Source organism: Ostrinia furnacalis, unplaced genomic scaffold (assembly GCF_004193835.3).
Source record: "Ostrinia furnacalis isolate ACB-3 unplaced genomic scaffold, ASM419383v2 OfSCF5700, whole genome shotgun sequence".
Classification (NCBI taxonomy): domain Eukaryota; kingdom Metazoa; phylum Arthropoda; class Insecta; order Lepidoptera; family Crambidae; genus Ostrinia; species Ostrinia furnacalis.
Window position 1 is genome coordinate 105,639 of NW_021135939.1, and position 12,364 is coordinate 118,002.

The 12,364-nt window shown below is 35.5% G+C and overlaps 2 protein-coding genes across 3 annotated transcripts; both read right to left on the reverse strand.

Annotated features, from left to right (window-relative positions):
- Nucleotides 1-1,073: 1,073 nt before the first annotated feature.
- Nucleotides 1,074-6,049, reverse strand: LOC114361433 (uncharacterized). 2 transcript variants are annotated; one of them, XM_028316443.1, is made up of 2 exons: nucleotides 5,829-6,049; nucleotides 1,074-2,278 (listed from the first exon to the last, which is right to left on the reverse strand). In XM_028316443.1, exons 1-2 carry the CDS (start codon nucleotides 5,968-5,970, stop codon nucleotides 2,037-2,039), a joined length of 384 nt encoding a protein of 127 aa, XP_028172244.1. In that variant the 5' UTR covers nucleotides 5,971-6,049; the 3' UTR covers nucleotides 1,074-2,036. The 2 variants fall into 2 exon arrangements, with proteins under 2 accessions (XP_028172244.1, XP_028172245.1); XM_028316444.1 differs by lacking the exon at nucleotides 1,074-2,278 and having other exon boundaries at nucleotides 5,210-6,049.
- Nucleotides 6,050-6,072: 23 nt separating this feature from the next.
- On the reverse strand, nucleotides 6,073-11,284 carry LOC114361430 (uncharacterized protein K02A2.6-like). The gene is made up of 3 exons (XM_028316436.1): nucleotides 10,558-11,284; nucleotides 9,905-10,122; nucleotides 6,073-6,321 (listed from the first exon to the last, which is right to left on the reverse strand). The coding sequence occupies exons 1-3, from the start codon at nucleotides 10,766-10,768 to the stop codon at nucleotides 6,073-6,075; spliced, it is 678 nt and encodes a 225-aa protein (XP_028172237.1). The 5' UTR covers nucleotides 10,769-11,284.
- Between the last annotated feature and the right edge of the window lie 1,080 nt (nucleotides 11,285-12,364).

Genomic DNA, 12,364 nt, shown 5'->3' on the forward strand with positions numbered 1-12,364 from the left:
GTCAACAGAAGGCTTAAGCATTCCAAATCATTTTAATTTTATGTTTTCTGTAATGGGACTAACAATAATTTATTCCCACCTATCGTTCCCACTGCTGCAAATTTCGTATAGCCATGATCTACTACTAACTATAGTCTATAGGTAACTTAACCGCCATTAAACACAATCAAACGAGGAGAGGAGAAATTAGTGAAATCTAGCTTTATTAATCTAAGGAAATCTACGACAATCGTTCGTTCGTTTCAGCCAAATGACGTCCACTGCTGGACAAAGGCCTCCTCCAAGGTTTTCCACAATGAACGGTCCGGCGCTGCCCGCATCCAGGCTCTTCCCGCGACCTTCCTTGTGTGAAAATGCTTGGTCTTAATTTTATAACATTGAATTCAGTCAGTGTTGGCCTTAGTATTTTATTTGTTTATTTATGCAAATATTTTTTCTTTTGACTATTTTTTCTTCATCCACCTCTAAGGTAATCATCCAGAATCCCCTGAGAAGATCGCCAAATGATTTTATCAAATAGCATTAACCTACATAATATTATCATCTTGTGCTATTAATCGTGTGTATTATTGCATTGCGATGACAAATTAAACTTGCGAAATGTACCTACCTAATTCATCGCAAGGTCAGCTAATTCGAGTCGATGATTTTATTACAGACCATTTTTTAGTGACTTGCACTTAATAAAGCGACCTCGCCTAAGTATTCCATTTCCGTTAAATATAGATCAACTGTGGGTCCAAGTGCTTTATGTTATTAATAAACTTCTCCTTAAAGACAATACAATAAGAGCGAAGGAAGGCCACGTACGAATTAAATAAGAATAAAAAAGATAGTAAGGTACCGGTCTCGCTTGTTTTATTATTGTAATTATATTCTGATTTCTGATGTCGCCTTTAGATTGAAATAGGTACAGCACAATATACTTTATAATAATAAGATTTATAGTTCAATACCTACTTACTACATGGACTAAGAATTTTCTAACCGATATTTTTATTACATTACGGAGAAGATTTAATTTAATTACCTAAGTTTATGCATCATAATTCGCGTATGCAGAAAAAACATTATTTTATAATTATGTAGGGACGGGGCTTCGCAAGGAAAATCAGTTTCTTCCAATAATATGTTTAATCTTCTTTTAAATATTACAGAGCCACACTTACTCTTAACCGTCTTGCCGCCATGACCCCTCTCCTTCCTTCTCTCTCACTCTCCGTACATTCGTCTCGCTCACACTCGTTCGTACATCCAAAGAGTTTAAGACAATGGAGTATTTACGCCATAGATATTACAATCCTACACTCTCGGCAATCCTGTCTTTGTCTGTCCTCAGACAACCTTAGGCTACAAACACTAACTTTCATTAAACATCATTAAACTTAGTAAATACTCAACTCATTAAACTGTTACATCTCCTAACAACAACATCTTAAACTTTATACATAGCTAACTTTGCAAATAAAAACTTATTCAAGCATCCAATAGTTTAAAACTCAAACTCTCAAACATTTAACTTCTTACACAAAGCAAACTTTGAAAATAACTACTTAAATAAACAACTAACGGTAAACTACTATTCTTACAATTTACATGAAATCCTTGACATTTTTTAGATTTTTGACTCCTTACATAGTACACATCTCATTTTACACTTTTACCCATTTTACAGTTATCATCTTATTATAAATCAATCTTTCAACTTAGTCTTAAACACTTTACATCTAAGATAGTGTATATCATCTTATTTATTAATCTTATAGAAATAATTTGAAATCTTTAATTTCAGGTTACTCAATATCAAGTCTTAAGATATTCAAGTTCTAAACACACCAATGTTTATAAAACTGAAATATTGTTCATCTTTATAATTAATCAAATCAGTTGGTGAAACATGAACTACAATAAACTTTACATTTTAGTGAAATAAAATATACAATAATGAATGACCGTAACAATTGTAATAAAAATGGTTTTTAATTTACAAATTCTTTCATTCATCACCTCTTATTTAAAATAGCAAGATACTTTACCTAATTAGGCCACGGCTTCATTTGATCAGCTGAGCTGGACGTCTTATTAGGCCCTTCAGCAGCAGTATCCATCTTCTCTACGTCGTAACGATCTTTCCGCTTAACCTTCGTCACCCGGTACGGTCCTAGATACTTAGGTTTCAGCTTCAAACCCGGTCCATACTGAGTCCTCTTTATGGCCACCAAATCTCCTTCTTTGTATTGAGAACTTGGTTTCCTCTTCTCATTGAAAGTCTTCCTATTTNTGATAGTGCTTTTAAAAAATCGGTAAAAAATATAGCTTATAAATACCGAAAAATGTTTTAAATAATTGTAATCCACACTAATTTACGCTTCTAAATAATATATTAGAAACACCCTGTGATTAAATTTAACAAAATTACAATCTTAACATGTATTGTCAAAAGTTACTTGAAAACAATGAAAAAATACTTTTCAAAATAAAACACACGTGTTTGTTGTCACGGCAAAAACCACACGGCCGATATTAATTTATTTTAGTTGTGTATCGCTGAGTGTTGCAATTACAGACATTCAATAAATACTTTACGAAATATGAGGGTGGTACAATTTACCCGGCGGTACAATATACCGAACTCTCCCCTATTAGAAACAACTGTCATGGGAAAGGAATGGGAAAGGAAAAACGTTAACATTATTAATAGCTCCCTGTGTTAAAATTATTAGGCATGTATTGAATCTCTAGATAGGTAGGTATACTTAATATGAAAATGCTAGTTCAGTTCGTTTATAAATAGACAAAGCATTATAATTATGATTTAGAATAAAAAGAGTGAACCAAATCCAAACCTACAGCATGCGGGAATACAAGACATTTTAGTTCACAATTCTGCTCACAGATGGCGCTGTGCTTACTTGACTCGCGCAAACAGAGAATTTTCCGTGAACTATATTGAATGAAAGGTCTACCTGTTTGTTACGAGTATATTTAATTTTATTAAACACCGTTATGCTTAGTGCATAATAATTTTTGTAGGACTACTGCTATTAATATTAGTTCATTGTGAGTACTAGTCCGTAATAAGATTTAATTATGTGTTTTGAAGGACAATTGTTAACACAATGTTTTCTATGTCCGGAAAACATATAGTAAAAGCTTACCGAGTAGCATTTATATCATTTCTTCATGCTCTTTGAGCACTGCCTTTGAGTGGCTAAATCCACCATAGTTAGCGTAAGGCGTGTGCGCTGTAGGCTTGCCTTGCGTTGATTGAATTAGGGTTTCTTTCAAAAATAACTTGTAGTGAATGATCATTAGAAGTTCTGGTGATGTATGGGCACTCTTAGATTTGGTATTGTGATTCCTGTCGTCAAATTACGACTACCTACCGAATGTGCATAGTCCCTTAACGCGAATTATGCGCCATGCCCGCACTATTTCAAAGCTAAGCCTGTCGCTTGTCAGTATTAACCTGAAAGTGGAGTTGGCGCCGCCCACGCCGGGAGATGTCGCCCTGGCATTATCCGGCGCATAAATCAACTTGCAACACTCGTACGCTTCATCGATAAGGTACGTTAAGTGTGGACGTGACTGTCCTGGCTTGTTTCGTTTGGCTGGTAAATGAAAATAGGCTAGCTGACAAAATTTCAATTATTTGTCCGTCAGACAGATAATTAGAAAATATTAGACTCATATTTTTTATTTTCTTTCATAATTAAATAATAACAGTGCTACATCGAGTTGAAATGGCGCGATACGTCATGCTTGAGTAGAATTTTTACTCAAAAGTGACGTCACGCGACATTTCAACTCAATATAATACTATAAAAAATATGAGTCTAATATTTTCTAATTATTTGTCTGACGGACTAAGTAGAATTTCGATTTCATTACCCAGTCATCATCCCTATTGGCTAGTTGGGTTTTCATTCATTCAATCCACTTATTTTCCAATCAGTGATGATATTATGTAAAAATTCTTTGATCAATATTTATATGAAAGTATGAATAAAATTTGAAGCGGGCGGTCGTAAACGAAAATGGGTAAATAAAAATAAAATAATGATATTCATAAAGATGCAAACTTAACTGTATTATCAGTGCAGGTTTGCAGGATTTCAAGAGCAAATTATAGCATATGTAATGTATAAAATATTAATTATGTATGATGTTCAGATTTTTAAAATACCAATACTATCAATTAAACATTTAATAGTGTTTAATGTGAGATGAATGCAATTAAATATGATGTAGCTTTCAGGAACGGGTAAAGGTGTCCTCTATTTTATAAATTAGGAACTCTAATCAATTTTCGCCTTTCGTTAAAATATCAAATTTAAACAGCACTACTGTTTAGTAAAACCATTACAATACAAATCGATTGTTTCACTCCTTGGTAACGGATATAGTTATCTCTCGATTTAAAATGGACGGGCTTAATTAAAATATTCGGAATGTCTGTTACAAAAGATTTGTGAGGCGGCCGAGTGAAAGGGTCATTTGCGCTGTGTAAACTGACCGGGGCTGTAATTATCATATTTTATGCTACCTGTTAAAAAGCAGTAGCGTTTTAGGGTTATAAGAGTCGCGGCGAATTTGTTTTGCAACTTTGTTCAAGTTCGGTATTTATCAAATGTATGTAGGGACGGGGCTTCGCAAGGAAAATCAGTTTCTTCCAACAATATGTTTATTCTTCTTTTATAAAATACAGAGCCACACTTACTCATAACCGTCTTGCCGCCATGACCCTTTCCTTCCTTCTCACTCACTCTCCATACGTTCGTCTCGCTCACACTCGTTCGTTCATCCAAAGAGTTTAAAACAATAGAGTATTTACTCCATAGATGTTACAATCCTACACTCTCGGCAATCCTGTCTTTGTCTGTCCTCAGACAACCTTAGGCTACAAACACTAACTTTCATTAAACATCATTAAACTTAGTAAATACTCAACTCATTAAACTGTTACATCTCCTAACAACAACATCTTAAACTTTATACATAGCTAGCTTTGCAAATAAAAACTTATTCGAGCATCCAATAGTTTAAAACTCAAACTCTCAAACATTTAACTTTTAACTTCCTACACAAAACATACTTTGTAAATAACTACTTAAACAAACATCTAACAACTACTATTCTTACAATTTACATGAAATCCTTAACATTTTAGATTTTTGACTCCTTACATAGTACACATCTCATTTTACACTTTTACACATTTTACAGTTATCATCTTATTATAAATCAATCTTTCAACTTAGTCTTAAACACTTTACATCAAAGATAGTGTATATCATCTTATTTATTAATCTTATAGAAATAATTTGAAATCTTTAATTTCAGGTTACTCAATATCAAGTCTTAAGATATTCAAGTTCTAAACACACCAATGTTTATAAAACTGAAATATTGTTCATCTTTATAATTAATCAAATCAGTTGGTGAAACATGAACTATGATAAACTTTACATTTTAGTGAAATAAAATATACAATAATGAATGACCGTAACAATTGTAATAAAAATGGTTTTTAATTTACAAATCCTTTCATTCATCACCTCTTATTTAATTAGCAAGATACTTTACCTAATTTGGCCACGGCTTCATTTGATCAGCTGAGCTGGATGTCTTATTAGGCCCTTCAGCAGCAGTATCCACCTTCTCTACATCGTAACGATCTTTCCGCTTAACCTTCGTCACCCGGTATGGCCCTAGATACTTAGGTTTCAGCTTCAAACCCGGTCCATACTGAGTCCTCTTTATGGCCACCAAATCTCCTTCTTTGTATTGAGAACTTGGTTTCCTCTTCTCATTGAAAGTCTTCCTATTTTCCTCCTGTACCTGAAGTATTTGCTGCTTAGCTTTCATTCTAATGTCTTCTCTCTGTTCATCATATTGATCAATCTCTTCTTGTCTTAGTAAATCCAATATTTCCAGGTCTTCTTTACATCTCATGTTTATACCAACCATCAGGTGAAATGGAGTCGTGTCTATGCTACGCTGGTAGGTACTATTTATAGCCCTCTGCACTCGGCTGATGTGCTTGTACCATAATAGTCCTATGTAGTCTTTCTACCTGTCCATTTCCTCTTGGTACACCCGTCGTGATGGTAACATATTCTCTTCTTTGCAATTATCTTGAAATTCACCCCCGGTGAATGCCGTTCCTCTGTCACTTATTATTCTTACAGGATTTCCAAAATGCTGTTGGTGCATCTTCAGCTTCTCAATTGTCTCTTTACTCGTTGTACTCTTAGTTGGAAATATCCATGTGAACTTGGTGAATCCATCTACTATTGTCAAAATGTGGTTATACTGTTTNAGCGTGGTAGGGGTGGGGTTGCCCGCTCTTTTGTTTTTTACTACTACTACGCTGAATATTGTGTGCGGATTGGGTTGTCGTACAGGGGTACTACATGGTAAAATAAATCTCGGAGGCGAAAGCAGGATAATCATAATCATAATCATAATCATAATCATAATCATAATCATAATCATAATCATAATCATAATCATAATCATAATCATAATCATAATCATAATCATAATCATAATCATAATCATAATCATAATCATAATCATAATCATAATCATAATCATAATCATAATATCTTTATTGACTAATATCATAATATCTATTTTCAAAAGAAGCCCAAACAAACATCGCAAAATGTGTAACCTTTAAAAAGTTAGTGAAACATAACATGTACCAACGTTTCAGAGTTTATTCAACGAGATTTACGTAAGAGAGGTCGTCTAACGGGAAGTACCCATAAACCATCGATAGAACAGTAACAATGACATCACTAGCGATAACTTTAATCTCTCAGTTTACGATATCATAATGCGCCGTCGACTATGTATGAGCGACTGGCCTGTAAAAGTATATGTCCCATAATGTAAAGCAAATTGATGAGTAACGCGGTTGTGTGGTCACAGTGGGTAATGGGAGAGAGGGCTTGTTAGATGTTAATTTATAATATACCAGCTGTGCCAGTAATTTGTACCATCAATATAGTCTATGGCACTCACAAGTAATGTGGCTTTGTATTGGTAAAATAATTTTCAAAATCGATTAAATAGATTCAGAGATTACCCCCACAACCTCATAAACTCACAAACTTTACCTCTTTGTATACCTAAATACTTGTGATAAAAGTTCTCTGTATCAGTTTGAGAGAAGTCAAATTCAGTTGCTTCCGTACACTTTACATAAAGTAGGTATAGCATTCATTAGATAAATACACATAATTTATTTGTAACTGTCTCAATGTTTCTTTGCCATCTCCAAGTAATTGAACAAAAGGTTTAAAACAAACTGCTCGAAAATTACTCAGATATAACATGGTGAAAAACGACTACAAAGACTTTTAGACCAACCGAAGTTCCTTAAATATGCCTTTGTACATAAACCTATGTAGGTATAACGTCGAAATTATTGTTTGGTAAAGATACGTGAGGATTTTTTTCACATGATGGGAAATGTTATGCCATTAAGTTAGGTTGCAGAAAACTTTGACAGATGCCTGAAGACGAAACAAAACATTTAACTTATAAAGAAACTGAAAGTAAGTTTGACTATCAATCAATCCCTCTTCTCTTTATACTTTTTGTAACATTATGGTGATGAAAATAAATATCTGAATCTGAAACTACTTTTGTATGCTCTTAAATGACTAATCATGCTTTTGTATACAATTACTCTACCGTATCTATCTACATAACGATATTTCCCAACACATGATGTTTATCTATAACGTATATCGATAATAACTAATGTGCAAACAATACAACATAGTGAACTTAATTGCTCAGTAAAACAGAAAGCTTTTCCAATCTTGTGTATTAATTACGATGAGAGAAAGAAGTTGGGCTTGTTCTCACGGAGACATTCCGTTTTTTGCAGGGCCCCAAAGTCAAAGTCAAAAAATATTAATTAAATAGTACCTACCTACTTACAAATTGTCAAATATTTTGCTCTTAAGGAGCCTCTACATGTCTCATAATCTTTTTACCCTACCAGCGCTTCGAGACCAACATTTGGCAAGTGCTGAGAAGAAGCGCCGCAACAAACTCAGTCATCACTGTCTGCCGATTGATATTTTAGTAGTACCTAATACATGTTTTAATATTAATTTACGTTCACATGAACATCCCGTTTGCAGTATCCCGCAAAAAACTGGTTGAATTTGTAATTCGTATTTCAAACACACATGTGTGTTCCCACGACATTCCAATTTTTTGGGATCCTACATTACTGAGGCCCGATTCAACCAAACATTTATCCGAGAATAACTCCTGGTACAACTTATTGACAGTTTCAGTATGGGAAATAATGTCAAAACTGACGATTTATTCCGAGATTAATATTTACTCTTTTTTGGTCGAATCCACCCTGAATCCCGCAAAACTGGGTTGCCGTGGGAACTAGCCCTAACAAGTAATCGTGTAACCCAAGTGCCAGGCTTTATGAGCCACTGTAAAGGCTGACATGGCTCATCAAAGAAATACTGCCAGAGATAGTAACGGGGAATGATGGTACCTACTATGCTACGGAATGATCATTCGTAGCTGAAGTATAAACCGGCTGTCAGTAATTAAGCGAATGGGAAACCCGTCTTGATTAATTTGTTAGTATAGATTAATTTGTTAATTTGTTAGTTAGTTTAGACGTTGTAATAAACTGGTTTAAGCTCAGTCTATGCAGTTGGGTGCAAGGATGTTTATTCATTCTTCACGCAAAACTACTGAATTAATTTTAATAAAACTTAATTACTACCTTGGAAACCTTGGGGGAGGCCTTTGTCCAGCAGTGGACGTCATTTGGCTGAAAAGAAGAATAACTACACTAAACTTTCCGGCATAATAAATAAGTAGGTACCTAACTAATAATTACTTTAGAGTCATGAAATTACATTTACAAAGTTCAATTTTCAGGGAAATACTTTTTAACCCCGTTTCAGTCCCATCAACCCCTTGTTGTAAGGTAAATATGCTTGTGATTACCACAATAAACAGTGGCGGCAAAGTACGAACCCGCGTCCCTCAGATCTCGATTCAGCCAGTCCAACACCTACATATTTGCCTATGGTTTACTCTATTCATTTAGGTACTAGCTTTCCGCCCGCGTGGAATTTTGTATGTCACAGAAAAACAATATCGCGCGCGTCCCTGTTTCAAAAATCGTGACAAAAACTATCCTATGTCCTTTCCCGGGACTCAAACTATCTCTGTACAAAATTTCATCAAAATCGGTTCAGTGGTTTAGGCGTGAAAGCGGGACAGACAGTTACTTTCGCATTTATAATATAGATTTCGGGCTTTTGTGGCTCTCTTCTTTATTATGAAGAAAATATATTTTGACAAAAACATAAACATAACCTGTGTCTATCTACTTATCATCAGAACCGACCTCGTTCCAAGTTCCAAAGAGCGAGAACTCTCACAACAGAGATTATTTTTGCCGCGCTAGTGAGCGCGTATGGTCATTCCCGGGTTGATTGATGTGTTGTTACGCTTGTACTAGTGCTGTTCTATAGTCGATAGTATCCTACTATAGATAAATTACTACTGTAGTTACCTACTTGTACAGGAGTTCCATTGGTGGGAAAAAAAGTGGGATTGGGCTCTTATAGATGGATTTATTGACTGATGCTTTCGTTAATGTCTTATGTGGTTTTATCACTTTATTTTAACAATTTCATAAGGAAAAAATAATGGTATTAAAGAGTACCTACTATATGTTTGCGTGATAATAAATTAATAGTATTTAATTTTGAGTAATAATGTTGTTGTTTCCAAGACAAGCCAATGTATGGTTTTCAACAAATATGGTCTGGTAGTTCATATCAGGTAAATACTTTAAAGTATTGTAGGGACGGGGCTTCGCAAGGAAAATCAGTTTCTTCGTGTCTGTTAATGGTCCTAAATGATCTATATGAAGTGTGTGTAAGGGAATACCTTCTTTATCTATTGGGTTCAAATATCCTTCTTGTTTCCCAGCCTTCTTAGTTGCCATAAGACAAGGTATGCAGGTAACCACAAATTCTTGCAACTTCTTTTCTAAGTCTTGTATGTAATAGTCTTGTTTAATTATCTCCTTCATCTTTTTCATAGAAAAATGTCCTTTATCATGAACTTGTTTTATGATCTCNTCCTGAAATTCACCCCCGGTGAATGCTGTTCCTCTGTCACTTATTATTCTTACAGGATTTCCAAAATGCTGTTGGTGCATCTTCAGCTTCTCAATTGTCTCTTTACTCGTTGTACTCTTAGTTGGAAATATCCATGTAAACTTCGTGAATCCATCTACTATTGTCAAAATGTGATTGTACTGTTTCTTCGTGTCTGTCAATGGTCCTAAATGATCTATATGAAGTGTGTGTAAGGGAATACCTTCTTTATCTATTGGGTTCAAATATCCTTCTTGTTTCCCAGCCTTCTTAGTTGCCATCAGACAAGGTATGCAGGTAACCACAAACTCTTGCAACTTCTTTTCTAAGTCTTGTATGTAATAGTCTTGTTTAATTATCTCCTTCATCTTTTTCATAGAAAAATGTCCTTTATCATGAACTTGTTTTATGATCTCTTTCTCTAGTGACTTCGGTATAACTAGCTGCTTCTGCTCTCCTTTATATAGAAGTCCGTTGTCTAACCAGTAGTCTGCATAAGAATGATGCTTTAGTACTTCACATACTGCTCTCAAACCATCATCGTTTTGTTGAGCCAGTCTTATTTGGTTTTGTAAGCTATGTCCAGTGATAGTCATGCATGGATGTCGGCTTAATGCATCTGCATGCTGCAACTTCGAACCAGACCTATGTTCAACCTCATAGTCAAACTGATCTAGGTATAATACCCAGCGAGCAACTTTAGGTGACAAATCCTTTTTTTTCAGCGTCAGCTCGAAGGCTTGACAATCAGTTACTATCTTGAAATGGATACCATACAAATAAACTCTGAACTTCTTCACTCCCTCTATAATAGCTAATGCTTCTAGCTCATAGCTTGTATATCTTGATTCGGCTTCTGAGGTTCAAATCCCGGACGAGCCCCCAAAATTTGTAGGGACGGGGCTTCGCAAGGAAAATCAGTTTCTTCCAATAATATGTTTAATCTTCTTTAAATATTACAGAGCCACACTTTACTCTTAACCGTCTTGCCGCCATGACCCCTTTCCTTCCTTCTCACTCACTCTCCGTACATTCGTCTCGCTCACACTCGTTCGTTCATCCAAAGAGTTTAAAACAATAGAGTATTTACTCCATAGATGTTACAATCCTACAGTTATTTAATTTGAAATCTACCTAATCAATTTAATTTCAGAAACCACTTACATTAGTGTTATAAATCTAGATTTATTATAATAATATGTAGATTCAGTAAAATAATAATATTTTACGTAAAAATTAATGAATTTAAAAATGGCATCACCGTACGTGATCTACATAGGTAGTTCTTATTTCTAATCTCGAGGACAAAGCACGAGCATAATATCTAATAAATGTAATAATTTTAAATATAATTCCATATTTTATTAAATCAAATAAACTAACACACTCTAGTCAACTGTAAGTGGTGTAGTATTCGTTATAGGTTGTAACACCGTAAAGCATGATCTTGTTTGTTTCTACGTCCACGATTCCGTCAACGATGTATTTAATCGCAACGTAGTCCGGCATCTTGCCACGCTTGCCTAACTCCTTCATGATCAGCATATAGTCGAGGCATGTTTCATCCACCCGCTTCTTTCTAGCACTCATTTGTTCGTGAATGGCTTTGATGTCCACGGTGTCTGGGAATTCTTTCGATATCGCGGCCTTCAAGTCGTCCCAGCTCTTAAACGGACGTTCGGATCTGAGCCACAGCTGCGCAGTGTCCGTCAGTGACCTTCGTGCCACCAGCAGCTGCTGCAACGGAGACCAACCGAATATTTCCGCGTTGCTCTCGACGTCTTCAATCCAGCGTGACACGGGATAGGTATTATCTCTCCCGCTGTATCTAGGCACCAACTCCGCCGTCATTTGCAACATGTGCGTCGGGTTATGCGTGATATTGTCGTCATCACAATCTTCATAGTCGTCTTGTCGGCTTTTACGTCTTTCTTTGCCGTAGTTCGGCATGTTTCCGTCGTATGATCCCGTCTGAATCTTGAAACACGCCGGCCGGTACAATGGCGTCGTCGTACGCGTGTGTGCTCGTACGTCTTTTGAGATTTTCTCGCGAAGTACACCGTCCACCGCGAATATAATTATCCCGGACGAGCCCCCAAAATTTGTAGGGACGGGGCTTCGCAAGGAAAATCAGTTTCTTCCAATAATATGTTTAATCTTCTTTAAGTATTACAGAGCCACCCTTTACTCGT